The sequence below is a fragment of the Panthera leo genome, chromosome B2 (genome assembly GCF_018350215.1).
Source record: "Panthera leo isolate Ple1 chromosome B2, P.leo_Ple1_pat1.1, whole genome shotgun sequence".
Taxonomy (NCBI): Eukaryota; Metazoa; Chordata; class Mammalia; order Carnivora; family Felidae; genus Panthera; species Panthera leo.
The window spans coordinates 28,131,085-28,158,585 of NC_056683.1; the positions used below are offsets into that span (position 1 = coordinate 28,131,085).

Genomic DNA, 27,501 nt, shown 5'->3' on the forward strand with positions numbered 1-27,501 from the left:
GGCCAGCATAGCACTCCAGATATAGTAAATGCTCAGTAATATTTGTAAACTACTGAATGCTTCTTGATATTACAATAAATGAGCAAAGAAGTACAAGAAAAGATCATTTCTGACTAACTGAAAATAAGATTTAAGATATAAAACTCTTAAAGTAGTAGCAAATCAAATCCAGGAATGTTTAAAGGATTGGTAAAATGGAACCAATTAAAGTTTATTCCTAGAATATGAACTACTTCATTAAGAAATTTATTTCAATTCATTATATTAATAGGTAAAAATAAAGTTATGTCAAAAGATGCTGTGAAAATATTTGATAGATTTCACTGTCCATTTCTAATTTTAAAAACAGACTTTCAGTGAACTAAGGATCGAAAGCTGTTTTCTGTAACATAATTGTTACTATGTAATAAAATAGCAAACAGCCTACCTAATGGTACAGTACTAGAGCGTATATTCTCTTTTTTTCTCTTTAAGATTTTATTTTTTTATATTAAATATAACTTATTGTCAAATCGGTTTCCATACAACACCCAGTGCTCATCCCAACAGGTGCCCTCCTCAATGCCCATCACTCACTTTCCCCTCTTCCCCACCCCCCATCAACCCTCAGTTTGTTCTCAGTATTTAAGAGTCTTTTATGTTTGCCTCTTCCCTCTCTGTAACCTTTTTTTTCCCTCCTTCCCCTCCCCCATGGTCTTCTGTTAAGTTTCTCAGGATCCACATATGAGTGAAAACATATGGTATCTGTCTTTCTCTGCCTGACTTACTTCACTTAGCATAATACTCTCCAGTTCCATCCATGTTGTTACAAATGGCCATATTTCATTCTTTCTCATTGCCACATAGTATTCCATTGTATATATAAACCACATCTTCTTTATCTATTCATCAGTTGATGGACATTTAGGCTTTTTCCATAATTTGACTATTGTTGAAAGTGCTGCTATAAACATTGGGGTACAAGTGCTCCTGTGCATCAGCACTCCTGTATCCCTTGGGTAAATTCCTAGCAGTGTTATTGCTGGGTCATAGGATAGATCTATTTTTAATTTTTGAGGAACCTCCACACTGTTTTCCAGAACGGCTGCACCAGTTTGTATTCCCACCAACAGTGCAAGAGGGTTCCCATTTCTCCACATCCTCGCCAGCATCTATAGTCTCCTGATTTGTTCATTTTAGCCACCCTGACTGGTGTGAGGTGGTATCTGAGTGTGGTTTTGATTTGTATTTCCCTGATGAGGAGTGACATTGAGCATCTTTTCATGTGCCTGTTGGCCATCTGGATGTCTTCCTTAGAGAAGTGTCTATTCATGTTTTCTGCCCATTTCTTCACTGGATTATTTGTTTTTCAGGTGTGGAGTTTGGTGAGTTCTTTATAGATTTTGGATATAGAGCATGTATTCTCAACAGGAACTGTAATTGAAAATTAGCCCATGAGGGGACAAAAAAAGATCTTAATTTTTATGCATAAAGTACATAAATGTGTATTTATGATATTAAAATTTGGGGGGGGCAATGAGGATAAAACCTAAAAAGTCTCTTTACTTAGAAGTAAGACAAAGATACTTGCTAATACTGGAGTTATTTAAATTTTGTTAATGTTTTTTATTTTTCATAAAGAGAGAGAGCATGAGTGGAGGGGCAGGGGAGGGCAGAGAGAGAGGGAGACACAGAATCTGAAGCAGGCTCCAGGCTCATCTGTCAGCACAGAGCCCAACGTTTGGCTCAAACTCACGAGCTGTGAGGTTATGACCAGAGCCGAAGTCGGACGCTTAACTGACTGAGCCACCCAGCCACCCCAGTAATGGAGTTATTTAGCATTGTTTTAGAAGTTATATAGCAAAAACAGTCAGGCAACTAAAATAAGTGACACATAAATATTGAAGAGCAAATGTCCAAGTTATGATAGTATTTGAAGGTAATAAGATTTTCTGTAGAGAAAACATTAAGAAAAAGATCATTTGGAAAATGATTTCAATTGAGAGAGACTCAGTGCTCAGTAAGTTGCCTGGCTTCAAGATAAATTACATGGGCTTCTCTGTGAACAGAGCTGAACAGTTTATTGACAGTTATAAATGATTTGAATATGTGGGAAGATTCAGTATTGTAGATAGTTTAAATGTCCTGAGATTATCTAGATAGTCAATGTAATTGATATATTTGTTCATTTAACAAATACGTGTTGAGTGTCAGTGATATCCAGGTAGATGTTCTAAATGCTGGGTGTATAGCAGTGTATGGAAATATAAAAAACCCTTTTCTTTGGGACTTACAGTCTGGTTAGTAGAGGTAAATAAAAGAAGCAGGAATATAGTATGTCAGGGTCATGATAATCCCATCAAAATTTTAGTAGGGTTATTTTTAGAATCTTACACAATATTTTAAAGTTCATCTGGATCAATACCTATGACAGGATGGTTAAGATAACTTGTTAAAGATTATTTGTCCTATTGAATATTTCATTAAAATAACTATGTTATAGTTACAAAATACGTCAGTGGGACAAAATATAGAAGGTCTAGAAATAGTCTCAAATGAGGATTTTTGTCATTAATAAAAGTGGCATTTCAGACTAGTGGAGAAAACAATGGATTGTTCAGTGAAATGGTATTTGGTCAACTAGCTATTTAATACTCCAAAGTAGATTCCAAATGAGTTAGGTAATTAAGAAGATAAAACAACATTAAAGTACCAGAAACATGACTTTGAAAGCATGATTCTAGAAGTAGCAAAGAAAAGGTTGATAGGTTTGACATTAAAAAAGACTCAATTTCCTAAGAGCAAAGAGCGCCATAAACAATGTGAAAAGACAAAGGATAAACTGGGAAAGATATTCACAGTGTATAAAGTGGACAGAGAGTTAATGTTTTTACTAGAGGTCTTAAAATCAAGGAAAATAAACCTAATAAAAAGTTGCAATGATCATTAAAATGGAATTCACCCACAATGCAGGTTGAGAGCATTTATTTTACTTTGCCTATCAAATTGCTACAGATTAAACAGATTGCTACTACCCAGTGTCCCTGGTGGAAGGGTGTGTTGATAAAGCTTTTCTGCAGGCCAGTTTGGTAATATGTACATGTTAGGATCTTAAATGCACAACTTCTGACTGGTAATTCGTCTTTGAATGTACTGTAGGGAAATAATTGGATAAATGTGCAAAAAGTTTTATAGAAAAATGTTCATTGTCATATTCATCATAGCAAAAAATTGGGAATTGTCACTTTGATTATACATCACTACAATGGAATACTAAGCAGCCTGAAAATGATGTAGATTTATATTTGCCAGTGAGGAAAGATGGCCATCTTATAGTTTATGGATAAAAATCAGTTGCAAATGTATGCCTAAGCATGCTACAGTTTTAGAAAGCACATGTAACTGTATGTACATATATGTCCTGGTTGATGAAGACAGTATTAATGCATATACCAACAGAGTGAAATGTGGTTCTGTGAAAGATGATTTCAATTTTCTTTGTACAGTTTAGAAAGAATATTTAGAAGTTTCTGTGGTGGGATGCCTGTCCTTTTAATTAGCAGAGTGGAAACAGTAAAGCTCTTTTTAAGGGAGGAGGTAGAGGGAAGATGAAGATGGGAACAGAGGCCTTGGTTTTAGGGACCCCACGTCTGCCATGCCTTGTTGCCCTTCTCAGGGGGCCTGCAGGTGAGTGGAACCCGAGTATTGGCTCTGTTGGGACCTGCTACATGGGTCGTCCCCTGCTGACCAAGCTCTGGATGCCATCCTCATGGCATCATGAAGTTTTGTGCCAGCATTTCTGGCAAAGACTTTATGGAGCTCTTTATTCACATCTGCAGCACCGTATCAAAGCTGGAGAGAGTCTGTGGGCTCCACATGTGCCAGCACAAGTGTGCTTTAGGCCTGATGACTGCAGGGTCATCTGTGATGCTAGAGTGTGGTGTGAGGTGAGGCGGGAGACTTCTTCCACTGGTTTCACATGAAAGATGTTTCAGAGGAGTTTAATGAGATTTATTTAGAGCTGCCATCTGATCATTTGTTCAGAGCGGTGAGAAGCACAGGGAATGCCTCTGCCCTGAAGCCCCAGTTGACCAATAAGTGGCCTCCCCACCTCGCTGTGGCTGTGGAGCTGCCATTGCCCACAGGTTGGACTCTTATGGTACACAGCCGATTGATTGCCTGTGAGGTTGCTTCCCAGAATGGTGTTGGAAGATTTCCTGGAGCCCAGTGTGCAAGCCCATGATGTTAGTGTTCGTCCTGCTTTGAAGACTCTGAAGAGCACTATAGAAAGGCTAGCAAACTTGGGTGATCAAGTGCTGGTTGAAGCAAATCTAAATGGCAAAATGAACTTGAGGGTACAAACTGATGTTGTGTCTGTTAAAAGTTATTTTAACAATTTTGGAAAATCCTTCCAAGTCTGCTCAGGATATGCCTCAAGATAGAAACCCTGAGAATATGTTGCAAGTACTAGTGGAAAGTAGGAAGCTTCTGTAGTTTTTCGAGGGGCAGCAAAATAAATCCTACAATAGCCTTATGCAATATTTTGAGCAATACTCTTCTTCATCTTGTTTTTGGTTCATGAAGATGTCTCTTTTCAGTATTTTATTTTTGCTTATAAAAATTCAAGCGGCCTGTATTTTTTTTTTTTTTTTCTTTTTAAAGCTTACGGTCTTTTCAAAACTGAAACAGACCCTGAGTTAATTGGGTTGCAAGTCTGCACCCTCACTGACCTATATAGAATGTACATTTTGTTCAGCCCTTCTTCCTTTACAAAGCTTTTATTAAAAAAGTCATTGGTGAAAGAATTGGATAGTTCATTTTTTATGTTTCTGGACTTTTATCAGTTTTTTTCATACTTTTTAAGATGCCAACAAGAAAAAGATTTTCTATTTTAACTGTTTTTAACAAAAAGGATTGTAACAAAATAAATAAAAACTTTGAATCCTGAAACATTGGATCAGTTTTTATTATAAAATGCTACCATGTGAAATGGGAACTTCATTCTTTTAAAGCAAGTATAATTTTCTGAGGGAGTTTTCTTAGCTTGATATGATACCTGAAAGGTATTTAGCATTTGCGTGTATTACATAGTTTTTATTAAGCTGTTTTTTGGTCAAAGTATGTATTAATGTATATTCATAGTTTTAGATTTATCATCTACAAAGCTTGAGTTGGTTATTAGGCTCACTAATAGTGCATCTTATTCACTGTGATTCAAGGAAATGGTCAATTTATGTTTACTAAGATATTTCTTATGGGTAACTTTTATATAAACCTAGTTTTCATTTTTTCCCCATAGTATTACATTATTCTAATAGAAAATGATTCTTAATGTTTCATTATTTTGGGAAGAGGAAGGAGGAGTTATAAAGGACTACTACAGTGATTAGAGGGAAGGTTTATATTCTTTCATATTAAATTTTACTTTTTTAATGGCTTATGCAATAAGACAAGTCTTTAACTTGGCAGCCTTTATTTTTGCAGACTCAGTGACTTCCCATGGCTACATTTTAATCACTAATGAATAATTTCCTACTCGATTTGGTGATAAAATGCTTAAGTTTGCTAATTTATTTTGTTTTGCTGATTTGTAAATTCCATTCATGGTGTTGTGGAAAGAACACAGAAACATGAGACCTAGGCAAGTCACTTGAACTCTGGCTCTTTAAGATCTTTCAGTTTGAGCAGATTCCATTTCAGTCCTCTGAGGGTTTCAATATAAGAAGATTAAATAGTTGTTTTAAAAATTATTTCAAACATAGTATCTTAAAATTATTAACATAACTTTCAGAATTATGGCTTAAGTTTTTTTCTAATTTATGAATTAAACACAGTTGCTTGGTGAATATTTTAAAGCTTTTTAAATGAAAGATGAAAATGTAAAACAAATCTTTAACTCAGTGAGAAAATTATAAGATATGCACTTTTTTTTTTCTGTGCATAACACAGAAATGACTTCTCATACTTGTTTCTAGTATCTTTTCCAATTTTTTTTCCTTTAGTTTATTAATTAAGTGAGAATTTTCAAGCTGTAGTAAAAGTCTGCCTTTTTACCTCTCCTTCCTTCCCTCCGTCTGTCTGTCTCTCCCTCTCTCCCTCTATCTTTTCCTGTGCCTCTTTTCTCTGTATTTAATAAAACCAGGAAAATGAAAAAAAACTTATTGTTTATTTTGGAAAATACATATTTGTGCACTTTAAGGTAAATTATTATGATGGTTAACTTTTAATAATTCATTAACGGAAAGTATCTATAAAAGTTTTGTAGCCTAGTCTTTGTAATGTAACTTTTGAAAACGAGAGGTGTAATTTATTCCTCTACTCAACCTACAGGTATGTTGCTATTAAAGAAAAATTAAAAGACCATCTCATACTGTAACATCTAAATATAAGGTCTTAAAAATTCAGATTCTTTCAATGGTCTAGTAAAAAATGTTTATAATGAATACAAACATTTTAAAATAACATGTTTTTATTATAGTTTAGTTGTGAAAAGTCAGGCATTGCCAGTTTCTAGTCTTACAATTATTAATTGAATTTTAAAGCCTGGTCCAATGAGTAAAATTCTTACAGAATCATCCTTAGGGATGATCTCATCTACCCACCTTATTTATAGATAAGAAAACAGTTTCAGAGAGCATAAAAGTAACTAAGGGCTTTTAATTTTCTTTTCTTTTTTAATGTTTATTTTTGAGACAGAGACAGTATGAGCAAGGGAAGGTCAGAGAGAGAGGCACAGAATCCGAAGCAGGCTCCAGGCTCAGCTATCAGCACAGAGCCGGAGGTGGGGTTCGAACCCACAAACCCTGAGATGGTGACCTGAGCCAAAGTCCTATGCAGCATTGACTGAGCCACCCAGATGCCCCAGGGCTTTTATCTTGTATTGCCATTATTAATGCCAGAACCCATTTTAAAACCCTGATCTACAAACTATGTATGTTAAGTATTTGAGCTTGGTCTATTATGGCTTAGTTTAGAGACTTAACAGATTGGATATACTTTTGTTTATTAAAATAAATCTAGATTGCCTTGTGACTCTATTACTTATCTGAAAAGATAAAATTTAAATGAAAAAAGTCCAAAACATTTTAAAAGCTGTTGTCTACTGTCCTTGTGTGAAGATGTCCTTTGTTCTTGCAGGTAGGAAGGGATTTATCTGCCAGAAAATGATAATTCTCTGGAAGACCAATACACATTAAAAAATCAAGGCATCAAGTTTAGAAATTATTTCAGCTTCTGTTTCTTTATTTTAGAGAAACACTACTAAGAAGCAGGAAAACACTTAGGCTTTTATGTTTCACTGTATCTTTAGAAAATAAATCATTGATAAAATGTGTAAGGTTAATACTATATTATTTTAATTAAATGAGGTTTATGACAAGGCAAAGCCAAATTTTTGTTAACCTGTTTAGTATATTTGCATAAGAAAGACCTTAGGACAGATTTTCAAAGACTACTGGTTTCTTGCATTTGGAAATCTTTGTGAAGAAAATTTGTAGACACTTAATGACAAGTATAGATGAGAATTTTCCTTTAAAAATGTCTCTGTTAGCCTGGCATGGGTTGTGAAACTGAAAACGTTTGGAGATGAATTCTGTTTTTTAAGGCTTAGACTCTTCCCTCATAGTGATAAGAAATTATTTATTTGTGACACTAAACAAAACATTATAATGTAGGATATTTCTAATTTAGGGCAGGTTGAAAAGAGATCTCTTTCTATAATTCATTTTACAAATAATTACTGAGTACATACTGTGTGGTGGGCATTGTTTTATGTGTTTTGGACCTTGTAGAGTAAAAAGCAGATATTCTTATATTTCTAAATTAAATGCCTAAATGGTCTTCCTGAGATAATGGTTTGCCCATGTTTGGGGACATGTAAGTAATGTTTCATGGTAAGGAAATACCATTAATTTTTACATATGAGCCAGTATAATGAATGCTGGGTTTTCAGCTGCCTCTGATTTGAATGTCTGGAACACAGCTATACTCCTCAATCATAAATAAGAAAATAGATCATATTTTTTGATTCATTATCATTAGTAGTGGCCCAGACATTACCTATTGTTACCAGACATTACTTTGTTTTACTTGGACAAACTTTGAGGTTAACATAGTTAAGATTATGATCTTCTATAAATGCTCTCAAAATGGATTTGAAATACTGGAAGTAAATTGGAAACTACTTCTTAGTAGTGTTTCTCTGTTTGTTTGTTTGTTTTTTGGAGTGGGGAGGGTTTCTTTTTTTTTTCTTTTTCTTTTTTTTAAACTAGAGTTACTCTAATTTCAATTCTTTTTCACACCAGAGTGAGCAGTAGTAACTCAGTCACATAGGAAGCAACTAAGGTTCTCATAATGTGGGCTATCAGATAGAAAAATGACCTCATGGTATGCAGTGTGGTATAAAGGAAAGAGTGATATTAGACTCCTAGGAGTCAGGAAACCAAGGATATGGTCTGTTTTATAAGTAATTAGATGTGTGACCTTGAAATAATCATTTAACATCTTTGGGTTGCAATTTCTTCAGATGACAGGTCTAGGCATTAATTGGATCAAGTCTCTTGGCTTTGATTCTGTTGAGTACTGACATGTCCTACTGATAATCACCACCACCATGTGAAGGGTAGCTGACAGTCTAATATTTTATTAATTACCTTTTCAGTAATATTCTGAATGTTTTCATCCTACTGTTTTTCTGGAAATAAAGATTGTAAGATATTTCTGCCTAAATATTTGTTCTTTAGATTCTGAAAGTAATCAGTTGAAGCCACATGCTTATCTGTTTTATAGTCTAATACTAAGGACAGGGATAATATAAAGATAATTAAACCACCACTCAGCAGTGGTCTAATTTTCCATGCCAATTGAACAAAGCATTTTCCTTTGTCCAGAACTGTAGACATTAATCAGTGAGGCAGCTTAATTACCTACTCTTTCCTTAGTGTTTGTTTTCCCTGCAGTGTTATGGTATCTTTGGGAACAATATAATTTCTGTTTATTAAAGCAGTTGTTGGAACTTTGTGTTGAAATATGTCTATGCTTTCTTGAAAAATTTTATTAATATGTGTTAGCTTACTAAATTTCAGGCTTAACAATTTATAATAGTTTTCAAGCACATTCTCAAAACAAGCTTTATACTCTTTTGTACATGCTTAGAAACATGTTTAAAGCGATAGTACTATATGACCCATTAAAAGAATATTTATTTTTGAAATTTTTATAATTTTAGTGTATTTACTAAATATAGTTAAATATATGGGACTTGGTAAATATTCTTTTTTTAACCAAACATTAGTTTTAGCATGTCTTTTGCTTAGTAATTGTTTATTCATTGCTTATTTGTGCATTTTGTTAATATGAATATGCAAGTAAATATTTATCTGTTGACTAACAGTGGACCTTGTACATTGATTAGTAGGAGAATAATAATTTGATTTAGTTTTGCTTTATTTTAAAATATTAACAAAGCATTATTGAGAACTTTTTATTTTGATACAGGTTCAAACTTACAGAAAACTTAAAAAAAATAGTAAAAGTAACTCACTCCTATAAACTTATAAGAAAATACAGTGGTGGGGTGCTTAGGTGGCTCAGTTAGTTAAGAGTCCAGTCTCAGCATAGGTCTTGATCTTAGGGTCTTGAGTTTATGCCCCATGTTGGGTTCCATGTTGGGCATGGAGCCCATATAAGGAAAAAAAATTATGGTAAATAACAACTGTAAGCTCTTTAGCTAGAGTGACCAATTGTTTACTTTTCTTTTTTTCTCCAGTTTTTATTTAAATTCCTGCTGGTTAACATACAGTGTAGTATTAATTTCAGGTGAAGAATTTAGTGATTCAGCACTTCCATACAACACGTTGTTCTCATCACAAGTGCCCTCCTTAATCCCCATTACCTATTTAACCCAACCCCCACTTTTGATATATTTACTTTTTGTCCCATTTATTTTTATTATTCTGTCAGTCTGTCAGTATGTATTTCTTTAACTCATTTGAAAATATGGTGCAAACATTTTTTCCCTACATACTTCAGTAGGTAATTAAGAACAAAGACATTCTCTTACATTACCACAGTACATTTATCAAAGTGAGAATTTACATACCATACTATGTAAATGCAGTTCCAATTCAGATGGTGATAATTTGTCCAATTTTGTACTTTATAGAAGGTATTTTTTTCCTCTTCTAGAATCCATCCAGGATCATGCAGTATATTTAATTGTAATGTGTCTTTTCTCTCTGTCTCTTTTTTAAAATATTTTATTTATTTTTGAGAGAGAGTGCAAGCAGGGGAGGGGCAGAGAAGGGGATGGGGCAGAGGATCCTAAGTGGGCTCTGTGCTGACAGCAGTGAGCCAGACATGGGGCTTGATCTCACCTAACATGAGATCATGACTGGAGCTGAAGTCAGATGCTCAACTGACTGAGCCACCCAGGCATCTCTAGTTGTACTGTCTCATTATTGTCCTTTAATATAGAATAGTTCTTCAGCTTTTCTTTGTTTTTATTGACCTTGACATTTTCAAAGAGTACAGACCAATGATTTTATAGAATGTCTGTGAATTTAGGTTGTCTGATGATTAGTTTTGGGTTATGCATTTTTAGCAGGACTATCACAGAAGTGATGTCAGATTCTTCCCAGTGTAATACATCAACGACATGATGTTTGTTGCAACATTGGTGATTTTAATTTGGATCACTTGGTTAACGTGATAGGTGTCAGATCTTTTGTAAAACTACTGTTTTTCCCTTTGTAGGTAATTTGTAGAGAGATGCTTTGAGACTATGTAAATATCCATTTTTTTAAGCCAAACACTAGTTTTAGCATCCATTGGTAATTAATAATTGCATCATAACTTTCTTATTTATTGGTTAACATTCTGTAGTAAGGAGAGTTTTCTTCTCTATTTTTTTTTACTGGTTTATGTTAATAGGATGGTCTTGCATATTTTCTTATACAATAGATTACAATGCATTGCTATCATTAATTTTTTTGATGTCCAAATGTCTCAGATTTGGGTAATGGGAGCCCCTTCGGTGAGTACTTCCCTACTGATGTAACAAAATGATTTAGGTTTATCTTGTAGTTGTCCTGCTTTGGCCCTGGAATCAGCAGTTTCTCCAAGGATTCTGGTTCCCTTTATTGGATGATGGTACTTAGAAGTTAGGTATGCTCATTGCTACTTATGTAATATTACGTGTAGCCTCTCTCATTGTGTACAGAGCTAGGAAACACACACTCACAATCTATCGGATACATACATCTGCCTATCTGTGTATCTGTCCATCATATATGTCATATATATGTTTATTAAAAACTCTGAGTTCATCTTTTGTGAAGAGGATTTTCAGAGTTTTTGCTCATTTTTTAAAAATTGGGTTGCTTAAGTTGAAAAATTGTGTTTTTGATATAAAGTCCTTTGTCAGATAAATCTATTGAGAATATTTTCTGCCAGTGTATGGTTGCCTGTTTATTTTCTTTTGATGAGAAAGTTTCAATTTTGATGAAGTCTAAAAATACCAGGTTTTTCAATGTATGGTTATTGTTTGCCATGTTGGAGAAGAACTCTATGTGTAGAGATGCCCTCTTATTTTATCTTCTTTATTGTTTATAATTTTATGTTTAGATGTGATCCATCTTGAATTAATTTTTGTAAGTGGTGTGAGGCTATATTTAGATTCCTTTTCCCCCCTATGTGGAAACTGAATTATTTCAATACCATTTGATGAAAATGTTTTTATTTCCCTTGAATTGTTTTGTTGTGTTGTCAAAAATCAACTGGTTATATAAGCATGGGTCCATTTCTGAACTCTGTTCTTCTCATTCATTAGGTTATCCTTATGCCAGCAACTCACTGTCTTGATTACTGTAGATTTATAATAAGTCTTTAAATCATGTTCTGTAAGAGTTAAAAAAAGTTAAAAAACTTTCCCCTCCTAAAACTGTTTTGGCTATTGTAGGTTCTTTGAAGATCTGTAGGAATTTTAGCATCAGCTTGCTAGTTTCTTTACATAAGCTTGTATAACTTACTCTTCCATTTTGGGAGAATTGATATTTCAATAACATTGAATTATCTGGCCCATAGACTGTATAGTTCTTCACTTATTTAGTTCTTTTTTTGCCTTCTCTATTTTAAAGTTTTCAAGAAGTCTTGTATGTTGTTTTTATTAAATGTATTTTTTAAGTATTTTGGTTTTTACAATGATATTCTTAAACAGAACTTTTAAAAATTTGACTGTAATTGTTTCCCACTAGAATTTAAAGTAGATACTTTTTGATTATTAACCATGAATAATGATATCTTGCTAAATTCAGTTATTAGTACTATTAGTTGCTTAGTTGATTCCTTAGGATTTTCTATATAAACAATCATGACATCTGCAAATGGAAATACTTCCTTTGCAGTCATTATGCCACTTATTTCTTTAGCCTTATTGTCTTATAGCACTGGCTAGGACCTCTAGAGCATTGTTATATAGACAAGATGAGTGAGACATTTTTCCTTTATTTACTGGTCTGAGAGGAAAAGCACTGTATATTTCATCATTAAGTGTAATGTTAGGTGATCTCTCCCACCCCGTTTTCCTTTATTAAGAGGTCCTTTCTATTTCTAGTTTGTTGAGGTTTTTAAATCATGAATAGGTATTGAATTTTGTCAATGATTTCTACATCTTTTTAGATAAATACATGGTTTTTCTTTTTACTTTAATGTTATTTACAGTGATTGAGTTTTGAAAGGGAAACTGCCTTTGCACAGCAGAGTTTATAAACCCCACACGGTCATGATGTCTTCCCACAGCTTCTGTTTTCTGAAATAATTCATGTAGGCTTGGTATTATTTCTTCCTTAAATGTTTGATAGCTTTTATCAGTGAAACCACTAGGTCAGGAGTTTTTTTTTTCCTTTCTTTCTTCTTCTTTTTTTAATGTTTATTTTTGAGAGAAAGAGAGCGAGTAGGGGAGGGGCAGAGAGAGAAGGAGACACAGAATTTGAAACAGGCTTCAGGCTTGGTATTATTTCTTCCTTAAATCTTTGATAGTTTTTATCAGTGAAACCACTAGGTCTGGAGTTTTCTTTTTTTTTCTTTCTTCTTCTTTTTTTTATGTTTATTTTTGAGAGAAAGAGAATGAGTAGGGGAGGGGCAGAGAGAGAGAGGGTGACACAGAATTTGAAACAGGCTTCAGGCTCTGAGCTGTCAGCACAGAGCCCAACTTGGGGCTCTAACTCACAAACTGTGAGATCATTACCTGAGCCAAAGTCGTACTCTTAACTGACTGAGCCACCCAGGTGCACTTCTGGAGTTTTCGTTGTAGGAAAGTTTTGGTTTTTTTTTTTAGTTTTTTTTAACGTTTATTTATTTTTGAGACAGAGAGACAGAGCATGAACGGGGGAGGGGCAGAGAGAGAAAGAGAGATACAGAATTGGAAGCAGGCTCCAGGCTCTGAGCCATCAGCCCAGAGCCCTACGCGGGGCTCGAACTCACGGACTGTGAGATCGTGACCTGAGCTGAAGTCGGACGCTTAACCGACTGAGCCACCCAGGCGCCCCTGTAGGAAAGTTTTTGATGATGAATTTGTAGCAGGATTCTTGTACAGAGAGACAGGACACTGAACCTTTTCTGTCCAGGAAGCAACTTCATTCATCGTGTTGGCATGGGCTCAGTGGGTTTGTACCCAAAACACTGAGCCCCTAGCGCAGTGGGGGTTTTCCTTTTGTACAAGTTTTGCTCCTTTGTCTCCCATATATAGTAACATTCAAAGTCTGAAAGGATGGTCTTTGTTGCAGAGTTGTGAGGAATGTTGTACACCTGCATATAGCCAGGTCGCCTTCCCTTGGCTTTAGGTTTTCACGATATTCCTTAGGGAGGGACTCTACCACATTACCCCTATTGATGCTCGGACCCCTTACTTTGGGTCAAAGAGCATCATCTTGGTTTAGGGGTTTATACTTCCATAACATCATCACATGCATGGCTGTTTTCTTTTTGACCATTACGTCAGTGAGGCTGGAGACAGACTGCATAACCAGGGGAGCTAGGCAAGGTAGGATTAAGCAAGGTCACCAAATTAAGAGAATAATACCTATGAGGATTTTGAATCCCCCAAGAGTTGAAAACCATCCTCCAAATAACTCCCTGGGGTCCCAACCTTTCCAGGTCTGGACTGGGACATGAGCAACCTTTCTCATTCGATTTATCGCCTCTATGACTTTTCCTTCATCACCTATCTGTAGGCAGCAGTTGCTCAGGTTAAAATTTCCACAAACTCCTCCCTCCAAAGCAAGCAAATAATCTAACGTCAAGCAATTTTAATAGATAACATTGCTCATTTTAGTTTGCTGCTTGACTATTAAGTTAAGAACTCTGGCAGTTTCATTGGTTATAATTTGTACAACTGCTTGCAGTCTGATTATGCGGTTTAGCATGCAGATGGGAGTGCATTAGCCCCAGGATCCATCTTCTGCCCAGGTGACAGGGCCATAATATTGGATTATACACTTGGGAGGCCATTCATTATCTTTCCAATTGCCAATTTGTAGGGCATGTTGTTTCCTTTGAGTCTCCCTGTCCCCATACACTTGGATTCCCAAATGTTCCCCTCTGGCAAGTGGGATCAGGAAGAAAGATGAACAAATAGTTCCCAGCACACATGACCCTGACCAGCCTGAGGGAAGTGTTGTGTAGTCTGTCCTTCTACATATCCAGTATAGTCCACCTGGGGCCCACCATTTGATGACTGTGTCGACAATGTCCCAGGCCTCTTGGAGATGAGAGAAGTTAGACAAGGGGTGGGGATCTGGCTCAAGGTGATCTGGGGTTCCCCACCTTTGGGTTTCCTGAGTTATAAAATCTTTGGCCTAGGTAGGCATGTTAAGCTTCCAACAGAGATGGTGAACTTCCTTTCCCCCTGGGCAAGGCAGTTTTTTGTTTTTTTTTTTCCAGTAATTGAGGTTTTGAGGAGCCAAACCCCAGTAGTAGGGTTGGGGCATTCTGTTCCATTATAAGGTTCTCAGGGATCTAATTCTCTAGCCTCCTATGGCCATTGATCCCCCATGTTGGTTCCCTCGCATACATAACAAGAAGAGATCTTTAGAGTTTGGGCTATAGTCTCTGCTAGGGCTAGAAATAGATTTTCATCGTGACAGACAGGAGGAGGACCCTTCTCCATTTCTTCATAAAAGGAATGAAAGACCTGGTGAGTTGTGGCCTTACGTGTGACAATAACTCTTAAAATACGACACTGTTCCTGTGTCTGTGCCCCGTCCATGGATATATATCCCCATCTGCCAGCTACCATTCCATCAGGGGTCTCCCAGGTTAAGAGTAGTAAAATTAACCGGATTACAGGTCCCCAACTGACAATTTGGTGTAGTCACTCCCTTCTGAAAGAATGCTGTCATGCCTTCTTTTTTCCCAAGTAGTCCATGAAACACAGCTCCTGCTAGGGCATAAAAACTCAGGTGTATCGGCACAAAAACCATTTTCCTCACACACGTGTTTGTCATTGAGTCAGTATTCCTGCTCCTAATCTAAGCCTCTGCATGGTATATCAAGAGTCCTTGGGCCCTCTATGACAAGTGCCCACTTTTTTCATATGACAGATGCCTCTGGGCCAATACCTATAACCACACATATGTCAAACAGCATTGACACCTGTCGTTTTGGGTTAATAATTTGTGTCTAGCTGACCAAGGCCCCCTACTCTTGGTAGGATCGGACTTCTAAACAATCTTCACTGGGGGAGTATTGTGGGTCAAAGCAAGTATACTGACTCTCCCATTGGCAGATAGAATATGTGGTCTTATTATGTCTGCAGGTCCCCAGGACTTTTCCTTGGCATAAGAAGTGAGTATGGTACAGTAAGGTCCAAGTGACTCCCTGGCCTGACTTGGTTATGTGAATACATGGGTCACATGATGAGGAATCTAGGTCTACAGAAATGGTCCAGATTAGAAGCAACCGATACCAATGAAGCATCCTATCCACAAAAGGAAGGTGAGTGCTAGCAGAAATCTCTCACCATACTGCCATCTGGCCAGGGCGGCCGCTGCCAATCCTGTGGCAAAAAGTAGAGCAAGAATCACAGTGATGGCAAGACACAAGGGGTGACAGCTCTTCACAGTAAGGGAACAGATATAGAAAATAGGGACAGTCTATCTGTTCCACCAGACCATCGATTTCTCAAGCTTCTGCTGTGTGTAGATTAGTCAGCGTCTGGAGTGACTGTCCCCAGTCACTGCAGGGCTGCAGTCTCCCAGAGCCTCTGGAGTTGCACATTGCTTCTTCCATATGGTCAGCTTGCACGGCATTGATGAATCAGCTCCCAGTTTCAAGATGCTGGCTTAATTTTGCTGTGGTGAATCCAGAGACCCAGCTCGGTTATCTTTACCTCAGTAGGGGTGGACGGAATGACAGTGAACGGGCCCCTACAGAGGGATTTTAGGGGTTGGACATTCTACTTCTTCACCCATACAGCATCTCCTGGTTCAAAGGGGTGAGCCTCTGTGGTCAGACTCACAGGTAATCACTCCCTAACCCAGTGGTGTAAGGTGATTAGGGTAGAGCCAAGGGGCTGTATCTCTTGCCTTAGGGTTAGATTGCCTATCTCATTTAGGTCCCCCCCTTATGCCCTTGATAATTGGGAAAGGGCACCCATAAAGATTTCATAAGGGGAGAACCCCATCTGCTTAGTGGTGCTATACCTGATTCTTAACAAGGCATTTGGCAACACCCGGTCCCAGTGTAGGTGGGTTTCCTGGCATAGTTTACTTAATTGTAGCTTCAGGGTTCGGTTCATTCATTTTACCTTCCTGGAGCTCTGGGGTTGGTATGCCGTGTGTAACTTCAAGGTGATCTTTAACCCCTTTGCCACCAGCCGCACCACCTCAGCCATGAACGCTGGCCCATTATCTGATCCCATAGTGATAGGGATCCCAAATCAAGCAATGATTTTTTTTTTTAAATATGAAATTTATTGTCAAGTTGGTTTCCATACAACACCCAGGGCTCATTTCAACAGGTGCCCTCCTCAGTACCCATCACCCACCCTCCCCTCCCTCCCACCCCCCATTAACCCTCACTTTGTTCACCGTTTTTTTTTTTTTTTATTTTTTAAAAAAAAAATTTTTTTTTAACGTTTATTTATTTTTGAGACAGAGAGAGACAGAGCATGAATGGGGGAGGGGCAGAGAGAGAGGGAGACAGCATCGGAAGCAGGCTCCAGGCTCTGAGCCATCAGCCCAGAGCCCGACGCGGGGCTCGAACTCACGGACCGCGAGATCGTGACCTGAGCTGAAGTCGGACGCTTAACCGACTGAGCCACCCAGGCTCCCCTGTTCACCGTTTTTAATAGCCTCTTATGTTTTGGCTCCTTCCCTCTCTAACCTCTTTTTTTTTTTTTTCCTTCCCCTCCCCCATGGTCTTCTGTTAAGTTTCTCAGGATCCACATAAGAGTGAAAACATATGGTATCTGTCTTTCTCTGTATGGCTTATTTCACTTAGCATAACACTCTCCAGTTCCGTTCATGTTGCTACAAAAGGCCATATTTCATTCTTTCTCATTGCCACATAGTATCCCATTGTGTATATAAACCACAGTTTCTTTATCCATTCATCAGTTGATGGACATTTAGGCTCTTTCCATAATTTGACTATTGTTGAAAGTGCTGCTATAAACATTGGGGTACATATGCCCCTATGTATCAGCACTGCTATATCCCTTGGGTAAATTCCTAGCAGTGCTATTGCTGGGTCATAGGGTAGATCTATTTTTAATTTTTTGAGGAACCTCCACACTGGTTTTCCAGAGCAGCTGCACCAGTTTGTATTCCCACCAACAGTGCAAGAGGGTTCCCGTTTCTCCACATCCTCTCCAGCATCTATAGTCTGATTTGTTCATTTTCGCCACTCTGACTGGCATGAGGTGGTATCTGAGTGTGGTTTTGATTTGTATTTCCCTGATGAGGAGTGATGTTGAGCATCTTTTCATGTGCCTGTTGGCCATCTGGATGTCTTCTTTAGAGAAGTGTTTATTTATGTTTTCTGCCCATTTCTCCACTGGGTTATTTGATTTTCGGGTATGGAGTTTGGTGAGCTCTTTATAGATTTTGGATACTAGCCCTTTGTCCAATATGTCATTTGCAAATATCTTATCCCATTCTGTTAGTTGCCTTTTAGTTTTGTTGATTGTTTCCTTGGCAGTGCAGAAGCTTTTTATCTTTATGAGGTCCAATAGTTCATTTTTGCTTTTAATTCCCTTGCCTTTGGGGATGTGTCGAGTAAGAGATTGCTACGGCTGAGGTCAGAGAGGTCTTTTCCTGCTTTCTCCTCTAGGGTTTTGATGGTTTCCTGTCTCACATTCAGATCCTTTATCCATTTTGAGTTTATTTTTGTGAATGGTGTCAGAAAGTGGTCTAGTTTCAACCTTCTGCATGTTGCTGTCCAGTTCTCCCAGCACCATTTGTTAAAGAGACTGTCTTTTTTCCATTGGATGTTCTTTCCTGCTTTGTCAAAGATTAGTTGGTCATACCTTTGTGGGTCTAATTCGGAGGTTTCTATTCTATTCCATTGGTCTATGTGTCTTTTTTTGTGCCATTACCATGCTGTTTTGATGATTACAGCTTTGTAGTAGAGGCTAAAGTCTGGGATTGTGATGTCTCCTGCTTTGGTCGTCTTCTTCAATATTACTTTGGCTATTCGGGGTCTTTTGTGGTTCCATACAAATTTTAGGATTGCTTGTCCCTGTGTACCTGACCTATGAAAGCTACATTGGTCATCTGCTGGTTAACTGGTACCTCTGGATCAAAAGGGGGGTAGAGACGAAATGCCTCACATAGTCTGTCTTAAAACTGGCTCGGGCTCTCCTTGGGTCTCTGGAGCACTTCTGATGTTTTACTCATAATTATGGCCTTTTTTCCATAAAAAGGGAAACTAGCGGACCCATCTATTATGATCAGGAAGGCCAGATCTGAGGCCAGTGTGTTTTTGTGTACTGACCCTTTACCACTACAGACTTACTAAATTGGAAGCACCATACTCCCTCCTGTATGGAGAAGCCCCAGGCTGTGATTGAACTAATGCAGTTAGAAGGGCTATTTAGAAGGGCTTCTTGATAACGTCCAGTCCTTGCAAGCCTTCCATCTACACTTGAGTCATTTGGGTCCCATTTGGGGTCCTTCCTGGGGGAGTGAGCCCAAGCATGAGCCTGGGTATCTAGTGTCCCAGCTGGGGCATTCTCCTCTAACCATTTTAGAGCCATCTGGGTAATTTGGTGATGCTCCCCCATGTCAAAGAGGGTCAGGAGGAGTTGGCAGCAGTCGATCCATATAGGTTTATGGGTTTGAATTATGGACTGCATTAGTTCAGTCATAGCCTGGGGCTTCTCCGTATAGGAGGGAGTGTGGTACTTCCAACTTAGGAAGTAGTAAAGTACACTAAAACACACTGGCCTCCTTGGATCTGGCCTTCCTGATCATAATAGATGGGTCCCCTATTTTCCCTCAGTGGCATCTGTAGGGCTCCCTGGTGTTGCTGCAGGGTGGGGGGGGATGTCTCTGCTAGCCTGATCTAGTCGCCTTCCGGGAGGGGTGTATGGGGTTAAGACCAGTGGTCCGGGAGAGCTGGTCACATCCAGAGAGGCCAAGGGTGCTAGAGGTGGTGAGGACTCAGGACTAGGGGCAGGTTCTGGTGGGGTTTTGGCAGCCGGGGCAGCTGGAAGTGCAGGTGGCAGTGAGGGGTACAGTGGGGCATATGGTGGTGGGGTCCCCTTAGGCTCTCCTGACAGTGTGGGTTTTTTCAGTTTTTGGCCAGCATATGGAAGAAGCTGTGACACGACCCATCATAACTTTACAGTTCTCTTCAGTACAGACATTTAGCCAAGGCGGCTGGGATAGGACCAGGTCTTGCCAACAGTCAATGTAAGGAAATTGGTCATGGTGGTCTGGATCCCCCGTAACGACCCTGAACACTCAGCCAACTAATTCCTTACCAAGTGAGCCCTCAGAGGGCCAGTCCAATGATGGCCAATGATGGCCAGTCAATTTCACAGAATGTCTGGAGCTTTCCGGGAGTTAATTTCACGCCATATCTCCTGAATATCCCTTTTTGAAATTCCTCAACATATACTCCAGGGGAGTTGATTTACTCTGTTTTCCACTCGTTTCCTCCCCCTAATGGACAACTTCCATGCACAGGAGAGGAAAAAGGGGGAAGGGAGGGACTAATTTGGGAAGGACGCACACTCACTTTGTCTGTTTCTGGCTGCTCGCCTCTCAGAGATACCTCAGGAGCCTCTTAGCATTGGTGGGTCAGTATCAAGCCCTGACCTAGATCAAACTCTTGAGGTTGCCGTGGAACCGCAGATCGGGACCGAACACTCACTTCAGCACGTAGGTCAGGTTGGAAACTTTCTGTTGACTGTCTCATTCACACATAGTCATGCAGTGACTCTAACCTGCCACCCGGCGCCTAGTGCCTTGGAATTGTGGTTTTGTTCCTTAGGGAACTACTCCGGTAACTCTGTGAGGTGATCAGGCTCCCCTTCTGCCTCTTACGGGCAGGTCTACCAAACAAACCCAGTTCTTACCCATCTGACAGGCGGCTCTCCCTGAACTGGCTTCTGGACCTCACCGGGTTCTGTTGTGCATCCAGGGTATTCACCCTAGCATCCTGTTAGGGGCTAGTCTCTTATGGATCAAGTGGTCTGTTGGCATCAGGTGAGGTTGCTTCTCCCACTACTCCAAGGTTTGCACCCTGGTGACAAAAGAGGTGGAAACGCACCGTCTCCAAAACCTGGACTTAAGCCCCCAAGAAATGTAGCAGGATTCTTGCACAGAGGGATGGGACACCAAGGCTTTTCTGTCCAGGAAACAGCTTTATTCATTGTGCCAGCACAGGCTCAGTGAGTTCATACTTGAAAAACTAAGTCCTGAGCACAGCGGGGAGCTGGGGGGGAGGTTGCCTTTTGGACAATTTTTGCTCCTTTGTCTCCATATATGGTAACATACAGTCTGAATGGGCAGTCTACATTACAGAGTCATGAAGAATGTCACACAGGTGCACATAGCCAGGTTACCTTCCCTTGTCTTGAGGTTTTCACCACATTCCTTAAGGAGGGGCTCTACCACAAATTCAGTTTATTTAGTAAAGATAAATGTATAGAGATTTCTTATTTATCTTGTGTTAGTTTGGTAACTTGTCCTTTTAAGGAATTCTTCTCCTCATCCAAGTTGTAAAATTCATTCATAAAGTTTTTCATAATATTCTTTCATTACTCCTTAAAAAATATCTTTAGTATCTATAGTTATCTGCTCTTTCATTTCTAAAATTGGTAATTGTGTTTCTTCTTTTGAAAAGAGTTTTGCTAGTATTAATTGATCAATTTTTGAAGAAAGACTTTTGGCTTTACAATTTTTTTCTCTATGTATGTATGTATGTATTTATTTATTTATTATTATCACTCTGTTATTTTCCTTATTCTGCTTCCTTTGTTCTTCCTCCCTGCCACCTTGCATTTAATTAACTTATTTGCCTTTTCTAATTTCTTGATATAGAAACATATAACCTTAATTTTAATCTTTTTCCTCCTATCATGAGCTTTTAATGCACCATTTTGTCTCCATCCCACAAATTTTGATTATATTTTCATTAACATTCAGTTCATACATTTTTTTTTTTATTTCCCTCTTCATTATTTTTTTTGACTGTTGGGTTATTTAAGTGTGTTGTTTAATTTCCAAATGATGTGGGGAACAAAGGCAAACGAAAAATTAAATTTTCATTACAACTTGAGCCCATTGACAAATCCTTGAGACAGGCAGAGTGACCTTCCTATAGGAATTCAGCTGCCTTGATGCTAATACTTTTTGCTAAGGGCAAAAAGCAATCTTAGCTTCACATTATCCTGACCTCTAGGATCCTGATAAGTCTTCTTTAACTTATAAAAATTCCTTTGGAAACTTCCTTTATCTCTATTTCCTGAAGATAATTGTTGGCAGTCATCCTTCAAGCATATGGCCCACTGATACGTATCTGTAGGGTCTCATGACTAAGGTTTTAGTAGACAGTAATAAATGACCTTTTCCTTACAATAGCTAGCCCCCTCAAAGTCCTGGAAACCTTGCTTCCCAAATTCCTTAGACTTATGCCATTTCTAATCCCCTCCCAACTTGGAAGTGTATTAGCCACTCCTCACAACCCTGATGCAACCCTTTCTGCCTGGTCCTGTCCCTGTGCTTTAATAAAACCACCTTTTTGCACTGAAGACATCTCAAGAATTCTTTTTTGATTATTCACTCCCTAACCCCAACATTTCCACATCACCAAATACTTGGATAAATTGTATTGCTTTGCTTTCTATTTTAATTCCTTTGTAGTCTTTGGAATTTCAGTCTTTGGAATTGATTGTGACATACTTTATGGCCCAGTATATAGTTTATTTATAGGGTGAAAATTCTTTACCCATTTGAAAAGGAGCTTTGGTAAATGTCAGGTCAAGATGATCCATAGTGGTGTTCATATTTTCTATAGCCTTACTGATTTCTTTATTTTTGTTTAATTGTTATCCCTATTTAAAGAGTATAAAAATCTCTAACCATGATTGTGGATTTATCTCTTTTGCCCTATCACTCAGTATTTGCTTCATGTGTTTTGAAGCTCTATTCTTAGCTGTATACACAGTTTGGATGGTTATGTCCTGATGAATTCACCCTCTCTCATTATAAAGTCTTTCAGGTTACTGTGTGTGATTTAATTTCTCTTTCAGATTAAAGAAATTTCTTCAGCATTTCTTGTCATACAGATTTATTCCTAGTGAGGTTCCTTTATTTGAAAATAACCAGTTTTATTCCTTTTTTTGGTCAGCTTTATTGAGGTATATAATTGACAAATAAAATTGTATTATACTTAAAGTATACAACATAATGATTTGATATTATATACATTGAGATATATACATTCAACAATTATAGTTGATCTACACATCTATCATTTCACGTATTTACCCTTTTTTGTTTTATTTATTTGGTGAAAATGCTTCAGTTCTATTCTCTCAGCAAATTTGTTATATACAATATGGTGTTACCAGGTATAGTCACTATTAGATCCTTAGACTTTATTTGTAACTGAAAGTTTGTATCCTTTTACCGGCTTTTCCCCGTTTTCCCTTACTCCACAACCCCTAACAATCATCATTCTACTGTTTCTATGAGTTAGCCTTAAAAAAAAAAAAAAAAAAAGTTTTTATTTTTTACTTATTTTTTTAGGCTCCACATTTTTTTAGTGATACCATGTAATATTTGTCTTTCTCTGAATGCCTTATTTCACTAAGCGTAATGTTCTCTAGTTTTATCCATCTTACACAAATGACAAGATTCCCTTCTTTTTAAAGGCTAAATAATAATCCATTGTATGTGTATGTTACATTTTCTTTTATTCATTCATCCATCCATTGACATTTATGTTGTTTCCATATCTTGGCTATTGTGAATAATGAATGCTGCAGTGAACATGAGAATACATATATCTCCCTGAGATAATGATTTTATTTCATTAGGCTATATATTCAGAAGTGGGATTGCTGCATCATATGAAAGTTTCTTTAAAAAAATTTTTTTTTCTTCATTAAACATTGTTTTAATGGGTTTCAAAATTTCTACAGATTTTTGGTCAAGTTCTTTCCATCAAAAAGTACTGAATTTAGAGGTGCTGGGTGGCTCAGTGGGTGAAGTTGTGTGACTTAGGCTCAGGTCATGATTTCATGGCTCATGCCTTTGAGTCCCGCATCAGGCTGTCTGCTGTCAACACAGAGCCTGCTTTGGATCCTGTCTCCCACTCTCTGCTCCTCCCTCTCCCGCCCCCCCCTTCCCCGTCTCTCTCAAAAATAAACATTAAAAATTTTTTTTCTTTTAGTACTGAATTTAAGGGGTGCCTGGAGTGGCTCAGTTGGTTAAATGTCCAACTCTTGATTTTGGCTCAGGCCATGATCTCATGGTTTATGAGATGGAGCCTCGTGTTGGGCTCTGCACTGTCAGTATAAACTCTCTCTCTCTTCCTCTCAAAATAAATAATGAAAACATTAAAAAAAAATAATGAATTTAAAAACTAATAATTTAAAACTGCCATATATACACACTGCCCCCACCCACATGCCAAATGGTTCAGATTATTCTCCTTTCCTTCTTAAGGTTTTCTCTGCATTATTATTGTTAACTAGTCTTTTACTATTAAACTTAAATGAACTGAGACAAATAGTACTGAGACTGTTCTTCCACCACTGATTAAGATTGGGGTGGCAGGTATTAGGGATAATATCCATTTAGATTTTTGACCTTCCTGAGAAGATTTGGTGACCTTGCCTGCTCCAGCAGTCTTCTTGTCCATGCTTTGATGACACCCACAGCAACTGTCTGTCACGTCATGAACAGCAACATGACCCCTAAGAGGATAGTCAGAGGAGCCCTCAACACATGTGAACCTGCCAGGAACCATATCAACAATGACAGGATCCGCATTTCAAGAGTAACTTCTGGCTACTTTTCAAAATGATGATCAATCTTTTCTCTCATCTCAGCAAACTTGCAAGCACAGACACAAACCAGCATTGATTTGGCCTGGAGGGCTCAGGTTAATCACTTGAGCCATGAAGCCGGTCGCTTCTGTTGATGGGTCATTTTGCTGTTACCAGCCATGTTACTTCGATCAACATCTCTGGCAGACAAATTCTTTACATTGAAGCCCACATTGTCCCTAGGAAGAGCTTCACTCAAGAGTCAGTTGTAATGTTGACTGGAACAAAGGTGACCATCATGCTGGGTTTGAGAGTCTCCCTTCAGTCCAAAGACACAGAACCAATACCACCAATTTCGTAGATGTCCTGGAGGAGGGTCAGATGCAAGGGTTTGTCAGTTGGATGAGTTGGGTGTAGGATACAATTTAGAGCTTTAAGCAGCATCGCTCCACTGTCATTACCATCTTTAAGAATTATTTTCCATCCCTTGAACCAAGGCATGTTGTTCTCATTCCAACCAGAAAGTGGCACAAATGCTACTGTGTCAGGGTTGTAGCCAATTTTCTTAATGTAGGTGCTGACTTATTTAATTTCCTCATATCTCTTTTGGCTGTAGAGTGGCTTAATGGTATCCATTTTGTTAATACCAATAATTAGTTGTTTCAGACTCAGTGTGTAAGCCAGAGGGACATGCTCATGTGTCTTCCTGTTGCGGGATCATTTGAGAGAGTCTCCAAGGATCCTTGAGACATTTCATGGTACAACTTAGTAAGTTCATTCAAGTAGCATGGGCATAGGACCTGTGGGCAGAAAGAGTTGTACTTTTCTGTATGAGGCTAGTGCTTATATGCTTAGGGATCATGGGGGAGGGGACACGGAGGGAGTATTAGATCATAAATGTTTTCTTCGAATTTCTACTTGTAAAACTACTTTCCCAAGATTTCTTGGGTGCTTAATTATAGGTGAGATTTACAAGCATTCATTATACCTTTTAAGAATATAGCAACCAGCATGTATTTGATCCTTATCAGAACTATGCAGGTTAGAGGTCAGCATTCTAGGCTAAAGATGAACATTTTTCTGCTTCTATCCCTCATCATTCCCATTCTTGAAGATACTTGCTTCAAATTCATAAACACCATCAACAACAACCAGGACAGCATAGTCTGATGTGTGCCTATAATCATATATTTATATATACACACATACACATACATATATATTTATCAAGTCTCTGTGTGTTGGGGCACCAATGATGGTCACATAACACTTGCTGGTCTCAAATTTCCACAGAGATATCAGTGGTGATACCATACTCACATTCAATTTTCAGTTCATCCAAGATCCAGGCATACTTGAAAGAGCTCTTTCTCATCTCAGCAGGTTTCTTCTCAAATATTGTAATGGTTCTTATATTGATCCCACCACATTTGTAGATAAAATTGCCAAGGGTGGTAAACGTGCCCAAATCTACATGTCTAATGATAATGGTGTTGGATTGAGCCTTTTCCTTATCCATTTTGGCTTAGATTTAGCAGTGGTTTCATGACACCCTCTGTTCTGGTGGCAAACCTATTGTGAAAAACTATTTTTAATTTCTTGAGGACCCTCCTTGCTATTTTCCATAGTGGCTGTACCAATTTCCATTTCCACCAGCAGTATATAAGTGCTTTTGTTTTGTCTACAGCTAACATTGTTAATCTCTTTTTTATTAGAAGAATTTTTTTTAATGTTTATTTTTGAGAGAGTAAGCAGGGAATGGCATGAGAGAGAATCCCAAGCAGGCTCTATGCTGTCAGCACAGAGACGAGTGTGGGGCTGGAACTAATGAACTGTGAGATCATGACCTGAGCTACAATCAAGAGTTAGACGCCCAACTGAGTGAGCCACCCAGGTGCCCCAAGAATTTTTTAAGTTTAAGAGAATGACAGAAAGAGAGAAAGAGAATCCCAAACAGGTTCCACATTGTCAGCACAGAGCCTGATGCGGGGCTCAAACCCCTGAACATATCAGCTCATCAACTTCAGCTCAGGTCATGATCTCACTGCTCGTGAGTTCAAGCCCTACATTGGGCTCTGTGCTGACAACTCAGAGCCTGGAGCCTGCTTTCAATTCTGTGTCTCCTCTCTCTGCCCCTCCCCCACTCACGCTCTGTCTCTTTCTCTCAAAAATAAATAAACGTTAAAAATAAACCTTCATTCATTATATAGTTTCTATTGATCTATGTTCATGTTCATTGTTTCTTCAACTATCTTTTGTTCAACTCATCAGTGTATTTTTCATTTCATATATTGTACCTAGAATTTCGATTTCAGTTTTGCTATTTTGAATATCCATACATTCATTCATTATGATAATATGTTCTTTAATAGTTTATTTGTTATAAACTCTTTCAGATTCTTGTTTACTAATTTGGATTTGGCTCATTTTGTTTCTATTGTCTGCTTTGTTACTTGACTAGGGGCTATGTATTTTTCACTTTTTTTAAATGGGTCCAATCATTTTTATTGTATCCTAGGTATGTGGATAATACATTTTAAGACTTTGGATTCTTTTGTATTCTTCTGAAGAGCATTGGCTTTTTAAAAATTTTTCATTAAAGAATATTTTTTAACAGACATTGTTAATTTGATTAGATTCAGATTTCAAAATCTTGTCTCTCCTGTAGTGGGCAGCAATTGAAATCACTGCTTCTTTCATTCTTTAAGCTGTTGCTGTCTACTGTGCTATTTGGAGTCTCTCACGTACCGTTCAGGGGTCAGCCCAGGGTTTCAGTAATGTTTTTCTGCCTCTGTGGCTCCATCTGCTCCAGGACTTTGTTCCTCTCTTTCTAGTTACTGTTAGCTCAAATCTCCATCCTCCTACTCCTCAAGCCATAGGACTGTGGCTTTATGATTTTGTTTAGCTCCCTGTGCTAGTAAACTGGGAAGTTCTCTCAGATGAAAACTGAGTATCTAATATCTGTGTATTGAGTGATTTTTAAATTCTCTGAAATATCCTAGCAAAATACTGTAAACTTTGTA

The 27,501-nt window shown here is 38.1% G+C and overlaps 2 protein-coding genes and 1 pseudogene across 5 annotated transcripts in view; 2 read left to right on the top strand and 1 right to left on the bottom strand.

Annotated features, from left to right (window-relative positions):
• Nucleotides 1-27,501, top strand: part of EXOC2 (exocyst complex component 2) — a 279,267-nt gene that overhangs the window by 23,112 nt on the left and 228,654 nt on the right. Inside the window, exon 2 of one of the 4 annotated variants that reach the window (XM_042938092.1) lies at nt 15,791-15,969. The exons of 2 other annotated variants lie outside the window; for them this stretch is intronic. The gene's annotated coding sequence lies outside the window, so the exon portion shown is untranslated. Of the gene's footprint in view, nt 1-13,237; nt 13,263-15,790; nt 15,970-27,501 lie in introns of those variants that run through there. One more of the 4 variants, XM_042938095.1, reaches the window with a different exon arrangement.
• On the top strand, nt 3,713-7,120 carry HUS1B (HUS1 checkpoint clamp component B). Its single transcript, XM_042940360.1, is given in 8 exon segments — nt 3,713-3,856; nt 3,859-3,941; nt 3,944-4,147; nt 4,149-4,382; nt 4,384-4,491; nt 4,493-4,549; nt 4,551-4,612; nt 7,117-7,120. Coding segments are annotated over 8 exon segments (852 nt in total). The 5' UTR covers nt 3,713-3,756.
• On the bottom strand, nt 19,463-25,997 carry LOC122220643 (annotated as a pseudogene).